Below are 22,118 nucleotides of genomic sequence, written 5' to 3' on the forward strand. Positions count from 1 at the left end.
ATAACTGGGTCAGGAAAATCCAGATATACCATTGCACTTGAATACACTGAAGACCTCCTCATCTCCTGATATGAATATGTAGAACTTTCTGGAGGGGATCCTTCCACAGAGCTGAGTGTGCTTTAAGACTTTGTCTAACCTAGATGAGAAGTCATTGAGGTAATACACAATTCTCTATCATCTTTCGTGGAAAGGAACTAGGGGCAGGAGTGGCAAAGTGCCTTGAACCATAATTGTCTGATGGAACAAGAGAAACTTGCCTATCTGGCTTCTGGGTGCGCAGTCTGTCCCCAGGCCTTTCCTCTAAAGCCCTCATCAGCCTGTTAGCATCCTTTCCCAGTGATGGGCTTCACAAGCCGTCACTGAAATAATGCATACTCCGCCCACTGCAGTCTATCAAGATTCTCCAAGGAGAGGAACAGAAACAGAAACAGGTGAATATGCAGAAAGCTGAGGGCCATTCTTCCTCAAGGTACCTTGGGCTATTTGTTTTGAGAAATGTAAAACTTTTGAGGTTCCAACTCTGTTATCCCTTCCACTACTTCACTTCAAATAAGATTAGTCTTGAAGGATGTTAGACCAAATCATGGAACTGTGAAGGCAATTTCTAAGCAGAGAACAAGGCTGGGTTGGAAAGGCATTCATTTCTCCTTATCACATTTCCCCTTTACCAACCAATGCATGTGGCTCAATTTTCATGGCATTTTTTATTTTTCTAAAGCACAAATACTTTCCACAACTTACTAATGAAATAAAAGAAATATGTTAAAAGTAAAACACATAAAAACATTTCAGGAACTGTCTAAAGTTAAAGCTGTTAAAAAAAAGTTTTCACAGTTTAGAACTTGCCATATGAGGTTATTAGAAAACACTCAGAAAGATTCCAAGGTAAGATGTGAAGCGCACAAACACACACTCAAGTATGCACACACAACTAAAACCAACAGAGAGTAACACAACAGCCCGGACGGACAAGTGTTGAGTACCTGCTCCGCGCCCGCAAAAGCGTGGTAGAAGCAAGAGACGTACGTCATGATGGCTCTTTCATCGGGTTTAGGGGTGTTCACGATGTCTGAAGGGGGAGAAAATAACACAGGACGCGCACACACACACACACACACACAGACGAAGTAGAGAAACCAGGGAGAACAGAGGGAAGAACAAATTGGTTTACACTGACCGATTTTCTGTGTTTCGCAGCCCGTGGTCCTGAACCTCAGGAAGGCCGTATTGTATTGAAATGATTCGTGAACAGGATGGTTTGAGCCAGCAAGTTTTTTAAGGATCAAACTGAGGGTTTGTTTTCTCCCCCACCCCTTGATGGGCTTTTAAAGGTGGATTCAATGGTTTCACGTGGAAACCTGGTCTGTTGCAGATCAGAGCCTGTCACCCCTTCCTCGTGACTCCGGTCCTCTGACCACATCAGGGCACCTGGCCCGTCTGCTCTGGGGAACGCAAGTCACTTTGCAAGATGCGGGGAATATTCACAGCGCTGCACTGGGCTGTCTTCCCACTTCCCCTTCCCCACCCAAACAACTGTTGGGGAGTTCTACTCTGTAAAGTGCCTTGTGTGAGGATGAAATTCACTAGAGAGGGCAGCTCTTTTAATAACTTCTATACATACTTACCATATCGCTTATAGAAATCACCAAGAATAACAAAATATCTAAATAAGCACAAGCCATGTAGACCCAAAAGAAGGGTCTACATGGCTTGTGCTTATTATGACTCACTACTATTTCTACTAGTTGCTGAAATAGCCAAAAGGAAGACAGAAAACAGAACCACGAAAACCTACATCCTTTCTTCCTCCATCTTGGCAACACTATTTTTTGGTAAGCTGCTTTTTAAACTTGTTCATAAACTTGGGTCAGTCAGTGGGTCAGAGTGAAGTTAAAAAGATACCTGACAATTCCCTATGGTGAAACCTAGTCATTGGGTTCGCAGAGACTATGAACAGAAAGGATGTGGGGTTGTGTAACTATGCAATCTTCTGGAAAACAAACATGAACGGCATACCACTGCATGAACAGAAAGTAAGTTTCAAAGAAAGCTAGACTAAAAAAGACAAACAACTGCCTCCTCAGAACCAGACAGTCTCCTTACTCTGAGGAGAGGGCGGGGGGAAAAAGAGGAAAACAATTGAAAAAAAATTAAGACACAGAAGGTGAAGGGTGAGCGGTGACTCATGGTTTACATCCTCACCTTCTGTGCACCAGCAAAAGCATGATAGTAACAGGAAACATAAGTCATTATGGCTCTTTCATCAGGTCTGGCAGTGTATACTAAATCTGTGTGGAGAAAAGAAGGTTAACTGTGTGGATGTTCTAATACCAGCAGGCTTCTGTTAAGCGCTTCCTCAGAGGTGCTGGAATCAGGAATCTCCCTCCTCGCCCCCATACACTTATGTTGTTAAAATTTTGGCTCAAATCAAAGAAGTCACACCTGCAAAGTGATTACTCTCTGTGCACTTTTGAGAACAGTCAAGGGAAATAAAGGAATTGCCAAAGAGAACAGCAAGGCTAACCCAGAAGAGCCCTAACCTAGCAAGAAAGGCACATCTATGGACAGAATTAGGCCCTCGGAATTGAACAGAGCGCACACACCAGCACACTCATCAGGACTTTCTATTGCTACACACGGAGGGCCCAGGGGGCCACAAGATCCCTTCTGCAGGTTCTCACGGAACAAATGTACCCAAGATCTAAACCTAGTCTGCACCTCAAAGATTTGTGGAGGGAAATAAACAATTTTCACAACCTTTTAAAAGCACAGAAGGTAAGTTTAGGAAGAGTTTCACCAGTTTTTGCTACAAGTAACAGTTCATGGGTGAGTGGGCCAATGAGCCACTTTAAAATCCCCACCTGGGTTCAGAGACCAACACGAATGACAGGAATTAAGGTCCATGGCAGCAGGCGGGAAGGCAAGGATTTACCAAAAGGCACTCATGATCTGAGGAGACCTGGACCTGACATTCCCATCAAAGAGCAGCAGAAATTTTAAACTGCTGATAGAATGCTGTGGTGATGGGAAGTCCAAATGCAGGCTGCAAATGTACAACAGGGAATGCGTGGCTAAATCTGTTAGGCAGTGATGCCAACACATGCTCTACATGCAAGGTGACCAAGTTCAGAACTGTTTGCCGGAAGATTCTTTAGAGCAATTATTCTGCAAAGATAATAAAACAGTGTGTGAGCATTCTTCTGAACCGTTAAAAGGGAAAGATGAAGAAACACACGGAAGATTAGGAGGAGGAAATGAACACAGTGCTCACACACCCCATCCGCCTGAAAGGATGAGCAGAATGGACATCTGCCCAGACCAGGACCCAGAGACTAAGGAAAAACCAAAGAACTGAGAAGAGAATATTAGCAGCGCCAGAGTAACATCGATGATGATCCTGCCAATAATTCTACAAGAGTGTTTGAATAGGAAACTCACCTTTGGCTTAGGATATTAGGGAGGCATGAATACACTGGAAAATTTACTAAGCATTGTCTGTTTTCTCCTCTCTTTAGTACCCTGGCTATTAACCCAAGTGGGAAAACTCAAGATAGTTATTTATCGTATGAAAAGGTCAAAAGAAAGACAATACAAATATGAACTTAGCTTAGGACAGATGGAAAAAGAGGAAAGGAAATTTCCTACGTTTCTACTTCAGTGTTTTATAGACTTTGTCCCTCTAAAGACTTTTAGAGAAACCATACCCGATAATACAGATGTTTGATTAAAATGATTAATTAATGAGCAAAATTAGAGTTCTAATTGAAAGATTGCTGTTTTGGGTTGAACTGCATTTCCCAAAAAGATACACTGAAGTCTTAACTTCCAGCACCTCTGTGAATGTAAGCTTATTTGGAAGTCAGATCTTTGCAGATATAATCAAGTGAGGATGTGCTCATGCTGGAGTTGGATGGGCCCTTAATGCAATGTGACTGGTATCCTTGTAAGAAAATATTCACAGGTCAGGCACGGTGGTTCACGCTTGTAATCTATGCACTTTGGGAGGCTGAAGCAGGTGGATCACCTGAGGTCAGGAGTTTGAGACCAGCCTGGCCAACATGGTGAAACCCTGTCTCTACTAAAAAAACAAGAAGTAGCTGGGCATGGTGGCGCATGCCTGTAATCCCAGCTACTCAGGAGGCTGAGGCAGGAGAATCTCCTGAAGCTGGGAGACAGAGGCTGCAGTGAGCCGAGATCCCACTACTGCACTCCAGCCTGGGTGAGAGTGAGACTCTGTCTCAAAAAAAAAAAAAAGAAAGAAAAAAGAAAAGAAAACATTCACAGAGGGGAAAAGGCCGTGTGAAGACAGAGGCAGGGATTGGACTGATGCTGCCACAATCCAAAGAATGTCTGGGGCTTCCAGAAGCTGGAAGAGGCAAGGAAGAATCCTCCTCTAGAGGCTTAGGGTGCTGCCTACTCCCTGATTTCAGACACCGCCTCCAGAGCTGTGAGAGAAATTTCTGCTGTTTTAGGCTGCCCACTTTGCAGTAATTTGTTACAAAGGCCATAATACAATTACCAAAGCAAAGAGGAATGGAAGATTGACAACTGACTGTAATCAATTTCCTTAGTTTTCCCCAACATCGCTAATTAGTGGAAGTAATAGACCATTAGGGAATAATAATATTTACAATAACAAAGTAATATATGAATATAAGCTTCTTGAGGGCAGGGTATATATCTTATACATCTCATCAGCTCCTGCAGTACCCAGCCGAGGGTCCTGTTCATGGTAAGTGCTCAGTAAATGTCTGTTGAGTGGTAAATGAATCGTGAATAAATAAAATGAATGAATGGTGTCCACATATCTGTGCTTTCAATGGTCTGCTGTCGGTACAGCTCACACAAATTCACCATATAAAAGGGGCAAAAAAGTATCTGAAGCAAGTCCCCAGAATGAGTGATTCTGAAGTGCAAAATACATGGAAATTATTTCAGCTCTAAATAAATTAAATTTAGATGAATTAAAAACAATATGTGAACATTTGGATGGCACACTGATGGCTGAATGCTCCATATTCTATATTTCAATTCTCTAACTTCTGGCTGGAAGGAAGCAATTTTTTTCTCTTAAGTATGTCACAAAGGGATTTATTTGCTACACTTGTCTCTACGTGGTTAGGGAGAAAACATTATGATGTTGAAAAAAAAATACAGGAAATTTTTTTTAAAATTATAAATAAAAGCATCTTGTTTCTTAGCCAAAGCTGAACTTTTTACCAAATCCTTTTGCTGTAATGTTGCTGGCTTGTTGGAGGATACAATTAAAAAAAAAAAAATGTTATGAACAAGCTACACATGAAAATCTCCACTACTCATGTGGCCAGTGACAGAAACTTGTGAGGAATCCAGAACACTTAGGATGTAACTTAGCTACGAAATTCTGTAAGGTCCCCACGTGTAGCCATAACAGTTGTAGTCTTCAAATTTTCTCTAACTCAGCAAACACAATTTTCATCTCACCTTCAGCATCCAGCATTTTAGGAATATCCAGGTGCTTCTCAGCGATTTCCATGGCCAGGTTAATATTGCCTATGGGGTCATCCTGCAGGAAAACCAAGACAATGAGATTTTTAAAATGTATTTTGAAACAGGACTTATGAAGAATGTTTTTTACATACCTCACTTTAGGACGGACACCTTCCCACCCGCACACAATCGCAATAGTGTTACTTGCTTTTTCATCTTTTCCCAATTACTTCAAACATTTAGAGAAACATCAAAAATGACAGAAACCGCAAAATCCATGCACACTTCAATCATAAAGTGTAAACAAAGGGTTTAAGAGAACAAATGCCTTGACAAGAAAGGACACACTGAATCCATCAGCACTGATCTTCAGGCCTAGAAATAACATTTAAATCATTCTAAATCATGAAACATGCATTTTCCAGACTTGGAAGGGGATCTTGGAGAACCAATACCGTGATTTTGAATATTGGAAAGCTGAGGAGTAAAGAGATGAAAGAAAAACGTTGCTAGCTAAAACTTTCAGCGGGCTAAAGAGTGTTACTAGTGTTACAAAGGGCAAAACTCATGTTAAAGCAAGAAGAAATGACAAAACCTTAAAATCATTAAGTGAATTCATGAAAAAAATTTTGTTCTTAGGATTACATTTACCTTCCACTGTAAAAACTAGTTAAATATATGTAACATAGTAAAATAAATTTAACCAGAGTATATAACTAAAATAGTGAAAAGAAAGAAGATGCAACACTTCTTATTTTGATCCACTAGAGAAATTAACCATTAAGAATTTCTAAAGAGATGAAGGCAAGATAGAAAAATCAAAATGAAATGTAGTGTTAGTCTGGGGATGACTTTAATGAATTTTAATAACCAAGTCATTTCAATATTTTAGAAACCACAATGTTTTCCAACGAGCATCATTATTTTTATACAGTGAAACACTGAAAAAGTGCAGGTTTCAAACATATTCACAGTATTCAATGAAGAAACCAAAGACAGTTTTCTGGCCTCACAGAGTATACAGCAAATTCAGTAAAAAAAAAAAAAGTTTTTAACTAAAGGTTGTTTTAACAAAGCTTATCACCTGAGACTTTGTGAAAGCTATCTCATTTAGAGTGTAATTTAAATGATAAAATGTGCCAATTAAGTATTTATTTCCTACCTCAGCTATTGGCCATGTGACCTCTGGTAGATTACTGACTTCCCACTTTCTTCATCTGCAAAACTAGAATAATAGTAGTACCTACTTTATAGGGTTACTGTGCACTGTAAAGATTAAATGTGTATGTGAGATTCCACATATATGCATATATGGATGTGTGAATATACATGTATGTTTATTTGTTTATAACAGTGCCTGCTCTGGTGCTATACAAGTATTAGTTGCTATTGTTTATGTAAGTATTTTTCTACTTTCTTAGATGACCAATTACTACAGATCTACTGACGTTTTGTAATACAAACTGACCATAATAAACTGCTAATGAAACTGGGTCTATGCAGTACAATCCCCTCATTTTGCAAATGAGATTAAGATTAATTGAAAAGAAATGTACACTGTCTACATGCTTGGATCATTTCAAAGTAATTCAGGGGTAAGAAAATACATCCATTGAAAAGCTGGGAAAGCCGGGCGCGGTGGCTCAAGCCTGTAATCCCAGCACTTTGGGAGGCTGAGACGGGCGGATCACAAGGTCAGGAGATCGAGACCATCCTGACTAACACGGTGAAACCCCGTCTCTACTAAAAATACAAAAAATTAGCCGGGCGAGGTGGCGGGCGCCTGTAGTCCCAGCTACTCCGGAGGCTGAGGCAGGAGAATGGCGTAAACCCGGGAGGCGGAGCTTGCAGTGAGCTGAGATCCGGCCACTGCACTCCAGCCCGGGCGACAGAGCAAGACTCCGTCTCAAAAAAAAAAAAAAAAAAAAAAAAAACAAAGAAAAGCTGGGAAAAAGTTCCATTTTCATGGGCTACCTTAAAATATTTCATTCTCAACCTTTCGGATGCCAGTAAACTCTTCACATGCTACCCTGTATGCCATGGAGGCAGGCTGGGGGCAGGAGGCAAGCAATGGATAACTAAAAAGGTGGTGGAAGCCAGGACACTTTTCTTATGACCATCCATGCCACACGAGTGAGGTCAGCATGCAACAGGGCCGGAGTCCACGCCCAAACACAGCAACAGCACGTGAACGGCAAGCTCAGCACACCAGCACCCAGCAGGAAGTGTGTAGAGGTTACTGCAGAAATGTGTATAAGGGTGGGCCTTGCTTTTACCCTTAGGTCTTTACACATCATTCTTTTCTTTTTTGTTTTTGAGATTGAGTCTCACTCTGTCGCCCAGGCTGGAGGGCAGTGGTGCCATCTCAGCTCACAGCAACCTCCGTCTCCTGGGTTCAAGCCATTCTCCTGCCTCAGCCTCCTGAGTAGCTGGGATTACAGGTGCCGCCACCATGCCCAGCTAATTGTTGTATTTTTAGAAGAGACAGGGTTTCACCATCCATGATGGATAAAGAAATCAAGGTCCCTTCTGAATCGTGTGGCTTCTCTCTGCTGCCTTACGCACCATTATCTCTAAGGCAGCACAGAGCATCCACAAGATTCAGAAGCGACCTTGATTTCTTTTTCCATCATGGGTTACATTTTAAAACTAAGTTTTTGTTTGGGAGTCAGTGTGTCACTCTGTGGCCCAGGCTGGAGGGCGGTGGTGTGATCCCAGTCCACTGCAGCCTCAAACTCCTGGGCTCAAGTGAGCCTCCTGCCTCGACTTCCCAAAGTGCTGGAACTACAGGTGGAAGCCACCACACCCGGCCTTAAAACTACTTTTAAAGAAAGAATTTGAATACCAATCTGAGACTTAAACACACTAAACCTTTACCTTAAAGGGAGAATTGCAGTTTTCTAAGTTAAATTTTCTGAAAAAAAGCAAAACTCAAAAAAAAAAAAAAAAAGCCTGCCCCAAAAACTTCTTTTGCACGGCTACAAATGATGATATATTCTATCAATAACAAGATAGTTATGAAGTAGACCTTGTGTGACAGATGAGTTAATCAATTCTGAATAAATATGTCTACAACTAAATCCTCCAGAGAAAGTCAAGGGACTTTGACTTTAAAAAGGCTTAGACGGGCTGGGCATAGTGGCTCACACCTGTAATCCCAGCACCTTTGGGAGGCTGAGGCAGGCGGATCACGAGGTCAGGAGATAGAGACCATCCTGGTCAACATGGTAAAACCCTGTCTGTACTAAAAATAAAAATAAAAACAATTAGCCGGGCATGGTGGCAGGCGCCTGTAAACCCAGCTACTCGGGAGGCTGAGGCAGGAGAATGGCATGAACCTGGGAGGCGGAGGTTGCAGTGAGCTCAGATCACACCACTGCACTCCAGCCTGGGCAACAAAGCGAGACTCCACCTCAAAAAAAAAAAAAAAAAGGCTTGGACTATTTTAGCCTTTCTTCCCCGCAAAAATATAGGCTTCACTTCTCATATTTAGAAGCCAGGAATGTAAAATCTCTAAAGAACATATAGAAAGCCTTCATAGTAAATCAAGCCAAATCAACAAACATATCTTGATATGGGCAAAAAGGGATGACTTGGCTTTGGGTCTTGTTGTCCCTGATTTTAAGAGGTAAGTGTTTTCCTGGCTACCCTTCATATGTAGATCATGGGAAAGGCTAGCTGGGAGAATGTACTTTTTCCTGGTGGCCATTTCTGCAGGTGGCCCTGGGGTTTGTGCTAGGCCAGTGCTGATGTGCTCATTTGCAGGACATGCTGAGACGCGTGGCTGGGGACACTGCATGCTGTATTAACAAGAATAACCTTGTTAAGCTTTGAGTAGTCAATGAGGTCAGGCCGGTGTCGGTGGATGAGGGCACAGAGTCCAAGGCCGTCTTTCCAGCTTCACAACCGTCGAGAAGAACAGGAACACGTGTTAGTGGAGAGAAAGAAGCAGCCAGCGTCCGCACTCAGTCAGATGTTGGCCTTCCTTCTGTCTGACTCAATGCATGGAAAACCCCATGTAGCTTCCTCTTTACCCCACCCAGTGAGCTTGAACACTCAACTTCTTGCCACGGCCCACTGTACTCCTCTCCTTTCGACTTCCTCTCCTGAGACTTGCTGTGTCTTCTGCCCCGGTCTGGTCTGTGCTGGCACAGGCAGTGACAGGCAGGGAGATGCCTCTACTGCTGTCCCTGCCTGGCCAGTGCCAGGTTTCCTCTCTCTTCTCCAAGTATCCATTCTGGCCCTTACCCCTGAATCTACCCAATAAATATACACAAGGACGTCTACCCTGCAAATGCCCAGAATATGCTTCCTCTAAAAGTTCTTAGGATGCTTCAAAAGCCTCCGTTAGCTCCCAGATACTCCTTTGTCTTTCTTTATAAAGTTCTTTTCTTTTTCTTTTAAGGCAAAGGCATGTAGGTGAGGGAGGACATGCAACTAGCAGGGCAGATGTTTATTTCTGGTCTTTTTCCCCCATAGACACCAGCTCTAAATGCCCCATAGACAAGGGCAGGCCAGACCTTGCTGGTGACAGTGGGTTCAGTGAGAGCAGAGTGTGGGAGTTCTGTTCCTCAAAGGGTCTGGGGTAGGAGACCTCCATGAGAGTTATCAGTGCTACAATGCTGAAGTATTTGGGTCAACTGGGAGTCAGAAAAAGAAAAGCCAGATGAGTGGACGCAGGTCTGGGTACTTCAACTTTGACACCTGCAGAAAGTCCCAGCCCTTGATAGCTTCTCTCATCTGCCAAACAGCACATTGTAAGGACAAAGAAGGATTCTCTTCCCCTTTATCCTCCCAAGGCCTGGCTCAGTGCCTGACGCTTGGTAGACATTCTGAGAATATTTGTTTAACTAGAAGAACTTCCCCAGTTTTTCACCGTGGTTCATCCTTATCTTTCTGATTATCAGTGGCCAGTGGTGGGCCTTTTTGCACTCATGGGTAACCTAGCATCCGAAGGTGAAAATATAACCAACTCTTTCACTTCAACACAATAATGACCAATCTATATGAGAAAGACTGAAGCAAGTGACAGAATCATGCTCTCCCCTTATGTCAAGACTTTATTCATCTCATTTCCTACAATTTTTCAAACATAATTTTTCTACCTCTTTTGAATTTCAGCAGAGCAAAACTGATGGATGAAGGATCATTCTATTTCCTACAGGGCTGAGGGCTGAAGAGTCGCTAGTCGCTATTAGGGGGTACGCAGACTCTGCCAGGGTCCCCCTCATCCCTGAGAAACAACAGCCATTCCTGCTGCCTTTTCCCAATACCAAGGTGAAGACTAAAGTAAGATGCATGCTTATACCCCCAAACTCAGTAGAATCCTTCTGGCACTGCAACACCATTCACTTACAAACACAGTGCTGTTTTACCAGCATGCTAAGGTTTAATCCAATGTTTTCCTTTGGGAGACTTTAAGCATCAAGAATTCTACAGCCTGAGTTCTCCTCCATACATAAAAGGTTTCTCAGGCAGGAGGAAAACACAGGTGCACACAAACACTGTTCCCCATGCTACCCACAGATTCCACTGACAATACAAGGACCAGGGGCCCTCGGTGCTCACCTAGTATGGAAGTTCTGAATGTTTACATTTCTATAAGGAGCGGTTTTCCTCTGACACCAAAGCAGCAGACCTTCTTTGGCAGATGTTTCTGTAATGATAGCCAAGAAAAAGTGGCCCCAGGGAAATGCCACTTAGTTCACTTAGCTCCTAGTCACTTTCATCTCTTCTTACAGCCTCTGCAAGGCATAGGAGCCAGAACGCTGATCTTGGTGAGTAACTTCTGATGACACTTAGGGACTTCAAAAGGACAATGCAGGAGCAATCACAAGCTCCAACATAAAAAGATACTAAAACCAGACTGCAGGGTGGTTGGTGACTTATCCCTTTTTAAATGAAAATAATTTTTTTTTTTTTTTTTGAGACAGTCTCACTCTGTCACCCAGGCTGGCGTGCAGTGGTGGGATCTTGGCTCACTGCAACCTCTGCCTCCCGGGTTCAAGAGATTCTCCTGCCTCAGCCTCCTGAGTAGCTGGGACTACAGGTGCCACCACCACGCGCGGCTAATTTTTGTATTTTTAGTGGAGACAGGATTTCACCACGTTGGCCAGGCTGGTCCCAAACTCCTGACCTCAGGTGATCCACTCACCTTGGCCTCTCAAAGTGCTGGGATTACAGGCATGAGCCACTGTGCCCGGCTGAAAATAAATGTTCAAAAACTGTGTGTACCTCATTGTGTGAGGTGACATTGGGGGCACCTATTATTCAGGATCAGAGACTAAGTGTCCAATTTGAAAAGGAGGCTGTGGATGCTGACAGACCTTTCCCTGCCTCTTGATTGCATCCTTAAAGAACTAGCAAAGCTTCATGCTGAGCACAATCTGTAATTGAAGTGAGTGTTAGAGGACAATCGGATCCTTTGTATTCGCTTAATGCTTACTGTACACAATCCTGAAAAACATGCAACATAAATAGTCTACAATGCAACTCACATAAAAAAATAAAATGTGTGTAGTTGATGACAACTAATCTGTCATTCGTCTGGTTTGTAATTCATACTCCTAGGTAAATGGAATTCACAGATGCTACTGCATCTCAAATGTATTCCTTTACCAACCGATTTTGTAACACTTGAAGGGTTTCATTGGTAAATTTCAAATTTGGCCAATTGACTTCTGACCAAAAGAAAAACCCAGTACCATCTGTGATGACCATAAAAATGTGCTGCTCAGACATCCCACGGCTGCAGCTGGGAGCACAGGGCAGACAACTGACATGCCAGCTGCAGCCCCCTGAATGCACCACACCCCTGCATTCCCACGGAGGCCACATTCCCCAGGGCTGCTCCAGCCAAAGACTGGGGAGTGAACAGCAGAGCTAAGACACCCCTATGCGACGTGAGACTCCTCTCAGGGCAGTGTAGGATTAAAGACTCCATCAGCCTTGCGAAATTAACCTCAGAACGGCACTGCAGTCCGAGACCTTCTTCTCCAAGCCTCCTCCCTTCCTCTTCTCAGCCCAGGTGTCAGCCAGGAGCTCTGGTCTGAAGGCTCCTCAGGAATCTCCTGCTCCCTCCCCTTCATCCTGCATAGGCATTTTCCCCAAAAAATCTCTTGCATTTCTGGTACGGCCTGAATGTTGGTGTCTTCCCACCCATCACCAAATTCATATGTTGAAGCCCTAGACCCTAATGTGCCTATATTTGGAGATGGGGCCTTTGGGAGGTGCTTAGGATTAGATGAGGTCATGAGGGTGGGGCCCTCATGATCAGATTAGTGCCTTCATAAGAAGAGACACCAGGAAGCCTGCTCACTGGCAGGTTCTCCCCCACCCCCACCCACCATGTGGCACTGAGGCATAGCACAGCAGCAGCCAACTGCTAGCCAACAACAGGGTCCTCACAGAATCAGACCATGCTGGCACTCTGATTTTGGACTTCCAGCCTCAAGAACTGTGAGGAAACAAAGGTCTGCTATTTAAGCCACCCATGCTATGGTGTGTTTTCATAAAGGCCTGGAAAGACTACAACAATTTCTAGTTAGTCTTGGCACTTGCTTCCTGGAGGAGCCAAACCAACACACATCTAAACAGCTCCTCAAAGCCACTTATATAACTTAGGATTCCGCCCATATTTAAATGCTAACAGTTTAGAAATTCCCTAAAGCATGTGGACTCATAACTAACATGGGGCCTCTTCTATCTCAGGAAGGGGTTGAAGTTGATTTTTTCAAATCAAAATAATTCTGTAATTATTTATCTAAATTGTCCATTTTAGGCTGGGCACAGTGGCTCACACCTATAATCCCAGCACTTTGGGAGGCTGAGGCCGGCGGATCATCTGAGGTCAGGAGTTCAAGACCAGCCTAGCCAAGATGGTGAATCCCATCTCTACTAAAAATACAGAAAGTAGTCAGGCACGGTGGTGGGCGCTTGTAATCCCAGCTACTTGGGAGGCTGAGGCAGGAGAATTGCTTGAGCCCAGGAGACGGAGGTTACAGTGAGCCGAGATTGTGCCACTACACTCCAGCCTGGGCGACAGAGTGAGACTCTGTCTCAAGAAAACAACAAACAAACAAACAAACAAACAAAAAACTGTCCATTTTAGTTCACATTTTCTTGGACCCATAACCCAGATAAAGCACACACACCCCTAAAGTTCCATGTGCTATAACTTGAATGACTCCTGTTCATGTCTCTTAACTAGCAAGTGCTAGTTAAGGGAAAATAAACTGAAACTGTTAAGACTTAATTAAAATGTGAATTGATATGGATGTTGAAATCTGGAACTCCACAGCCAGTTGTTCTGCCTGTCATTGCAGTCCTGACCAACATAATTAATAAGAAAAGGTACATCAGGAAGAAATAATGGGATGTATTTAATAGAGTTTAAATAAAACTTAACAGGTTAGAAAAGCAAACAAAGGTACATGTATCTACAACATCTTAATATTGTTACTGAAGTTTAGATTTACAAGTCACAGAGTTTCACTTAATTTCTGTCTGAATATGTGTGAACACTCTCGGGCCATGAAGGTTGAACAAGGCCTTTTCCCTATTTAATTGGTTACTACAATCAAAGCTGACCCTCCTCCAACCCCAAATCCATTTTCAGGCTTTCAGCAAAAGGTTAACAAGCTTGTGTGAATTATGTACATTACTGGAAAGCCCACTCCCGAAAGGTATATGGGAAAGTGGAAATGTGGCCATTTGGCACAAACAGGTCCACACATAAAACCCTCATCATGGGTGTAAAAAGCATGTTACAGATTGGCAGTGCTATGTGTCATTGCATCACGAAACACTGATTGACACCCCGAGGAGCTCCATCATCCGCTTACATCTGGACTGCTTTCATCAACACATGTATTAATCTCTCATTTTCTTTTCTTTTTTTTTTTTTTTTTGAGGCAGAGTCTTACTCTGTCACCCAGGCTGGAGTGCAGTGGCATGATCTCGGCTCACTGCAAGCTCCGCCTCCCAGGTTCAAGCAATTTTCCAGCCTCAGCCTCCTGAGGAGCTGAGATTACAGACGCCTGCCACCATGCCCAGCTAATTTTTGTATTTTTAGTAGAGACAGGGTTTCACCATGTTGGCCAGGCTGGTCTCGAACTGCTGACCTCATGATCCACCTGCCTTGGCCTCCCAAAGTGCTGGGATTACAGACGTGAGCCACTGCGCCCGGCCTAATCTCTCATTTTCCTTCTTGGAAGAGGCCCATCGTTTTGTTGAAGGAAACTCACTCCTCAAAGAATTTGTTTCTAATAACAATGACTTTTTCAACATACTATATATCATTAAAACAAATAAAGATGATTTTTCTGTAGACTTACAGAAATTAAATGAGGTTATTAAAAAATTACTCGATGAAACTAAAGCAAATAAAAATATAAATTAGCAAACTAATTATCTACTGTGTTGGACACTACAGAACCATCTGCTTGAAGAGATTTAGGTACTTTGCTAATAAAATCATAATTTTTTAATGCTTAATTTCTTAGTCTTGTGACGAACAGATTAATATAGCCTTTTATTGCAAGATTTTACAAAATATTGTGATTTAGCTATCTTGCTTTGGGCGTGTTAATAACAATTTTGGGGAAAACTCTAATGGATAATACCATTCATACCTACACTTGAAATATAATTAAGTTTTAAATTCATATTATAACTAATTTAAAATTTGTAACCAATCAGAAACAACTTCCGGTGAACTTCACCTCTGCAATATTTGTGGAAAAAGGATTTGCTAGACCAGCAACAGTGTGAACAAGATTTCTAAAAGTAGTATTTATTTAAAGTGGGTTCAACAGTTTAAATATTTAAATTTAGAAGTATATAAAAACTGATCATTACAACTTACAATTTTTAAATAAAGCAGGAATTTTAGGAAGCCTCTTATTTCTTGCATTAGCATAAAGGAAGGTACTGTAATAGAACTACGTTGTGCAAAAGTTTTCAAAGTCAAGACTATGTATTAATGCAAGCTGGCTGTCATTCCTGAGCCTGAATTGTTGAGGTGTTAATGCTATTAGATTTTAGTTTGATTTTTAGATGACATAAGTGGGTCTCCGGTGTCAGAAGGGAATAATTGAAGTGAATTTGAAGGTCCGTAAGGGCAAGTACTGCAGGCTTCATGTCAACTGGTACAAGCAGGCAAAGTGTTGTTTCTTAATGTTTGTGGGTTGATGAGTACCTAAAATCACTTAAAAAGGCCAGAGTCTCACACCTGGAATCCCAGCACCTTGGGAGGCTGAGGTGGGCAGATCATGAGGCCTGGAGATCGAGACCATCCTGGCTAACACGGTGAAACTCTGTCTCTACTAAAAATATAAAAAACTAGCCGGCGTGGTGGTGGGTGCCTGTAGTCCCAACTACTTGGGAGGCTGAGGCAGGAGAATGGCGTGAGACGAGGGAGACGGAGCTTGCAGTGAGCCGAGATCGTACCACTGCACTCCAGCCTGGGCGACAGAGCAAATCTCCGTCTCAAAAAACAAACAAACAAACAAAAAAAAAAAAACCAGAGTCAGAGGCTACTCTGGCCTGGGCAGAATTATAAATAACGTCTCCACCCCTTACCACTCAGGTACTTGGTTACCCTACTAGATTACAGAGTCGGGGGGACCAAAGAGTTGGACAACGCAGACAGCCCGGAAACACATTCTGCAGTTACACACTTTGTGATTTGAGGGCCAAACAGGCAAAGTTCTAATTTTAAGAATGCCAATTTGACACTTTTCAACAGTGCTGAATTCATTAAAATATTTGGGAGTATAGTTAGTGTAAAAGACTAAAGATTTTCTTCTTCAGTGGCAGTGCCAAGGATTAAGATTCTATGATAATGACGGAATGGTAGTTAGGCCAAAAGATACAGTAACAATAGAGGTCTTGTTTAAAAAGAAAAAGAAGAGAAAAGAAAAAGGGAGAGAGGTAGGGAGGAAGAACGTAAAGGGAATAACAAATGAACGTGGATTGCAACAGATTCTGTTTTTATACCTGGGGTATAAAAAGTGTTTCAGTTGTAAGACTAAAGAACTCTGCCATAGCTGTAAATTTACTAGTATAAGAAGCAATCAAGAAGCTCAATAAATGCTCATTGGAAAAAGCGACTTCTGTTCTGAACATGTGCTCATCTTTTGCAAACCGATTCCAGCCTCCCTGAATGAAACAGTGCTGCCGGGTCCTTTCCTAGACACGTACCAAATGTAGAAGAACCCACTTCCATGTCTCTCATTCAATCATGCAAGTGACTGTTGGACTTTCAAATATCTTGTTCAAATTTTAATTCATAAGCTCAATTTACCGATTATACAATTAGACTTTTAACTATGTCTTTTACCTTCAACCGAAATATCCTGAATAGCAAAGCGAAGGATGATGGTCCAGATCATGCCCAGGGTCATCTTCACGTTGCCATCAACAATTTCTGCAGGTAAGAAAACAACAAATCAATGTAAAGATAACATAGTCAGTACATAACTTTTCTCGTACATATAAGTTTTGACTTCAGAGCTATTGGAAAGTGTGCATATGGAAAGACCAGTTTATGTTTTTAAAAGTATCGCAGTATGTCTGGTTATAAATACGGTATTCATAACCAAATGTCTCTAGTTTAAATAAATTCTGAGTTAATAATAAGCACAAATCTTACATATGTATTATCACTGAAAACTACCCAGGAGTCTCCAAAGTTTTAACATGCAATGAGTTAAGATGGGTTTTTTTGTTTTTTTTTTTTTCGTTTTTTTTTGAGATGGAGTCTCACTCTGTCACCCAGGCTGGAGTGCAGTGACACAACCTTGGCTCACTGCAACCTCCGCCTCCGGGGATCAAGCAATTCTCCTGCCTCAGCCTCCTGAGCAGCTGGGACTACAAAGACTACAGGCATGCGCCACCACACCTAGCTAATTTTCTGTAAATTTGGTAGAGACGGGGGTTTCACCATGTTGGCCAGGCTGGTCTTGAACGCCTGACCCCAGGTGATCTACCCGCCTTGACCTCCCAAAGTGCTGGGATGAGCATGAGCCACTGTGCCCAGCCATGAACTAAGGTTTTAAATAATCAAATAAAGAGAACGCAGTCTCATCTTTACCCTGACCCTTCTTATGGCATTCCGCAGCTGACAAGTAGCAGGACTCAGTTGTACATATGGAGATATGGATGGTAATCTCAACTCCCGCTGACCTCGCCAAATTCCCAGTCTCCCATAGAGAACAAAGAGACCACTTCCTTCCTGTTAGTTCTTATTAAGAGTCAGTGGGACGTGTAAGTTCTTTCTCAGTCCTGTAAGTGTTCTGAAGATGACAGCATTATATTTAATTCTATGCTTTACAAAGAACCTAGAGCTTGGTCTCCCACTCAGGGTACCATTTGTTCTTATCTCTGTGCACTCAGCGCCCTAGGGGAGAGCCTGATACAAGGCAGGTACAGTAAATGGTGAAAGGGAGGGAAGAAGAGGAGAATTCAAGCTGCAGCCCACACCTGCGCTATGAGGTCCGTGTGGCAGAGAGGGCCGCCCCACCACACCTCTCACCTTCAGCCCCGATGGACACCAGTTTCACCCCTTTGCTGGCTATGTAATCCAAAGCTTTGTTGACATTAGCAATTTTGTGGAACCGCATTTTTCCTCGGTCAGGTTTGGGCAGCCTTTCCCCTGTGGGATGAAAAGAGAATCATGCAGACATGGAGACAGTGACCTCTTGATGCGGAACCAAGATGCCAAACCTCAGAATCCACTTTTTCCTTAAAAACAAATGGTTACATGACTATTTCTGATGTGTGCCTGGTCTCTCTAAATCACAGCAATGAGGGAACGGTAACCAAAAGGTTTTCAGGATCAAGTGGACCAGCAGGGAGACATACTATGAAGGACATATGCTTTTCAGATCTGCAGGGAGAGTCTGGTTTGGCCCATGATCCAACTTACAAATGAGTAAAAAGAGAAGCTGGTTAGAGTCCCTGGAGTATTCAGAGTTGCTGGCTAACTGTTAGAGGAAGTCAGGATGGCCTAGTTAAAATCGCAGAGGTGGCTGCCAGGGTTCGTTTGACACCTGATTATGAAGATATATGGATCAGGGCAGATCTGCCATAATCCTTCCCAGTCACACTTCTCCAAAGGTGATCCATTCTCTAGTCCAAAGTCTAAATCGCCCAATTGAAATTCAGGACAAATCAAAGCCCCCCTGGGATTTTAGCTTATATGTTCAGAGTTCTGCCAACATCTACAACATGGAGATTTTTGGATACAAGATGATTTCTGGAATACGCTCTAGCTGGACAAAGAGTAGAGAGGGCAGCATGGAGGGAGTCATGTGAAGTCATTTTTTCTTCTCTTATTTTGTTTCAAGCTTGGTGGTATAAACATTATTTTAATAAGTCATTTTTAAAGAGAATTCACTCCTTTTTTAGAACACAAAAATAACTACAGGCAGATTGTTCTTTGGAAAGGTTTTCTTTGGCAATAATACCATGTTCTTGCCCAGCCAAGTTCAAAGTGAACTTCTGATGTAATCATCTTTAAATAGTTGCTTACCTACTGATAACACATGAAAACATAGGATTGGGATATAGAACACCAACCTGAGATGACTTCCAAAAGCAGCATGAGCTTAAGGCCATTCCTGAAGTCTTCTTCGATGTTCTCAATTTGGGTGCCAGCTTTCCTTAGGTGGGAGTTACACCAGGCAGTGAAGGTCTACAAAGAAAACCAAACATGGTTTAGCACAAGCCCATCGGATTTCAGATCCCTTCCTCACAGGTAACACTTCACACCTTACACATTCTTGGGAATCTACAAGGGTGGGGCTGCTTGGGCTTCTAGAGGATGGAGAATTTGATGGAAAGAACTGGAAACCCAAAAGAACAATTTTAGTAAATTTTCCACTTTAGAGACAAAAACTCTCTTTTTTGTTTCTTTTCTTTTTTTTTTTTTTTTTTTGAGACAGAGTCTCGCTCTGTCGCCCAGGCTGGAGTGTAGTGACCAGATTTCAGCCCACTGCAAGCTCCACCTCCCGGGTTCACGCCATTCTCCTGCCTCAGCCTCCCGAGTAGCTAGGACTACAGGCACCCGCCACCTCGCCCGGCTAGTTTTTTGTATTTTTTAGTAGAGACGGGGTTTCACCGTGTTAGCCAGGATGGTCTCGATCTCCTGACCTTGTGATCCGCCCGTCTCGGCTTCCCAAAGCGCTGGGATTACAGGCTCGAGCCACCACGCCCGGCGACAAAAACTCTCTTAATGGATATTCCAACCTGAAGAATTTTTGCCTTCCATTTAAAAAGACACCACATTTATACCTGTATCTTCACCTTTTGAAAACCTTTTACTTTGGGAGGCTGAGGCAGGAGAATGGCGTAAACCCGGGAGGCGGAGCTTGCAGTGAGCTGAGATCTGGCCACTGCACTCCAGTACAGGCGACAGAGCGAGACTCCGCCTCAAAAAAAAAAAAAAAAAAAAAAAGAAAACCTTTTACTTTGCAGAAAAGATAGATTAAATTAAGATGTGCTTATTTCTTGCTCACAAACATGCAAAATACGCTTGCTTGCAGCAGAATAGATGAATAAATAACAGTGTTTTGTTTTGGAGATAGGGTCATCCAGCTCTGTCACCCAGGCTGGAGTATAATGGTGTGATCACGGCTCACTGCAGCCTTGACCTCCCAGGCTCAGTTGATCCTCCTGCCTCAGTCCCCTAAGTAGCTGGGACTATAGGCATGCACCACCACACCCAGCTAATTTTTTTTTTTTTTAGAGATGGGATCTTGCTATGTTGCCCAGGCTGGTCTCAAACTCCAAGACTCAAGCAATCCTCTTGCCTCAGCCTCCCAAAGTGCTGGGATTACAGGCATGAGCCATCATGCCCAGTCTAAATAATGTTTAAAGAAAGTTCAAAGGCCAGGCGTGGTGACTCACACCTGTAATCCCAGCACTTTGGGAGGCTGAGGCAGGCAGATCAGTTGAGGTCAGGAGTTTGAGACCAACCTGGCCAACATGGTAAAACCCCGTCTCTACTAAAAATACAAAAATTAGCTGGGTGTGGTAGCATGTGCCTGTAGTCCCAGCTACTCAGGAGGCTGAGGCAGGAAAATAGCTTGAAACCAGGAGGCGGAGGTTGCAGTGAGCCAAGATCATACCACTGCACTCCAGCCTGGGTGACAGAGTGAAACTCTGTCTCAAAAAAAAAAAAAAGTTCAAAATATCTTGCTTTAGAGGAGACGATGGGTGATATTGTGTAGCAGAAAAAAGAGAGAAGGAACCCATAACCAATAATAGCCTACAACTAGTTTATCTTGGGTGAACAACAGTTTTAAGCTACTAATTAAACCAATTAAACAAATTTGCAGTATAGTCAATCATTGAAAAAATTATAACAATAACCTCCTACAAGCATGTTCCAAGCACTGGACTAGATCCTGGATCTCAAAGGTGACTATATTCAACCCTGCCTTTGGAAGGAATCACAGTCCAGTCATATTAGCAAATTACTGGGGCAAATCTTCAGCTGACAATGGACCACATATGAAGTGACATCCAAAGTCATTCTGTTTATTTTTCCAGCTTCTTTTAACTTGGCTTCCACTTGTGCCCTATTTCCTGCCAAAACCAGATTAGAAATGTTTCTGGCAGCTGCTGGCTAAGCATGCAGACTGTCCCCTCGTCCCACAACAGCTGCTGGGCTTGAGAACAAAGTGCCTGGCACGTCAAACTGGGGAGTAGGGGACACACAAACACGGTTTGTGTTCAAGATGAAAAAGTCAACCTATCAAAAACAGACTGCTTCCAAGCCAGATACAGAAAGACCAAGTGTCCATAAAAATGATTTTCCTGGGTAATAAAGAGGATTTTCAAATCTGACTAATAGTCTCTCCTTTCAAGAAGGAGGTGACAGCATTTAATTCAAGGACAAAAAAAAAAAAAAAAGAAGGGAATTTTTGGATTTACAGTAATAAATTTTACCTTGAGAGCCTAAACCAACAATTCTTTCTAAGCTTTAGTCATGTCTAAACAGAAAAGATACTCTAAGCCACACACTTTATTTTTATTTATTTATTTATTTATTGAGATGGAGTCTTGCTTATCTCCCAGGCTGGAGTGCAGTGGCATGATCTTGGCTCACTGCAACCTCTGCCTCCCAGGTTCAAGTGATTCTCCTGCCTCAACCACCCTAGTAGCTAGGAATACAGGTGTCTGCCATCACACCTAGCTAATTTTTATATTTTTAGTAGAGACGGGGTTTTGCCATGTTGGTCAGACTGGTCTTGAACTCTTGACTTCAGGTGATCCGCCTGCCTCGGCCTCTCAAAGTGCTGGGATTACAGGCATGAGCCACCACCCCCGGTCTTAAGTCATATACATTAGATCTATACCCAATCAATGTGGTAGCTCCTAGCCACAGGTAGCCACTTAAACTTAGACTAACGAAAATCAAATTTAAAAATTAGCTCCTCAGTTGCACAAGTCATCTTTTAAGTGATCAGAAGCCACATGTGTCTAGTAGTATTGGATGGTGCAAATATACAACATTCCTATCAGAAAATTCTATTGGACAACACTATAGATAATTAAGTTTCGTTTTTTGAAGGTAAGATTATGATAAAAATTCATTACTTATTTTTTAACATATTAATTTTATGTATTTACTTTTGAAT

At 42.6% G+C, this 22,118-nt stretch overlaps 1 protein-coding gene across 1 annotated transcript in view; it reads right to left on the bottom strand.

The window, feature by feature from the left end:
• The window catches only part of ACTN2 (actinin alpha 2), a 76,901-nt gene that overhangs the window by 26,823 nt on the left and 27,960 nt on the right, over positions 1-22,118 (bottom strand). Inside the window, exons 2-8 of the mRNA XM_033195906.1 lie at positions 19,054-19,168; positions 18,008-18,127; positions 16,814-16,900; positions 11,041-11,128; positions 9,292-9,370; positions 5,467-5,548; positions 987-1,072 (exon numbers count right to left, since the gene is read on the bottom strand). Of these exons, the coding sequence (XP_033051797.1) occupies positions 987-1,072; positions 5,467-5,548; positions 9,292-9,370; positions 11,041-11,128; positions 16,814-16,900; positions 18,008-18,127; positions 19,054-19,168 (657 nt within the window). The remainder of the gene's footprint in view (positions 1-986; positions 1,073-5,466; positions 5,549-9,291; positions 9,371-11,040; positions 11,129-16,813; positions 16,901-18,007; positions 18,128-19,053; positions 19,169-22,118) is intronic.

This window comes from Trachypithecus francoisi, unplaced genomic scaffold, assembly GCF_009764315.1.
Source record: "Trachypithecus francoisi isolate TF-2019V2 unplaced genomic scaffold, Tfra_2.0 Lachesis_group5, whole genome shotgun sequence".
Lineage (NCBI taxonomy): Eukaryota > Metazoa > Chordata > Mammalia > Primates > Cercopithecidae > Trachypithecus > Trachypithecus francoisi.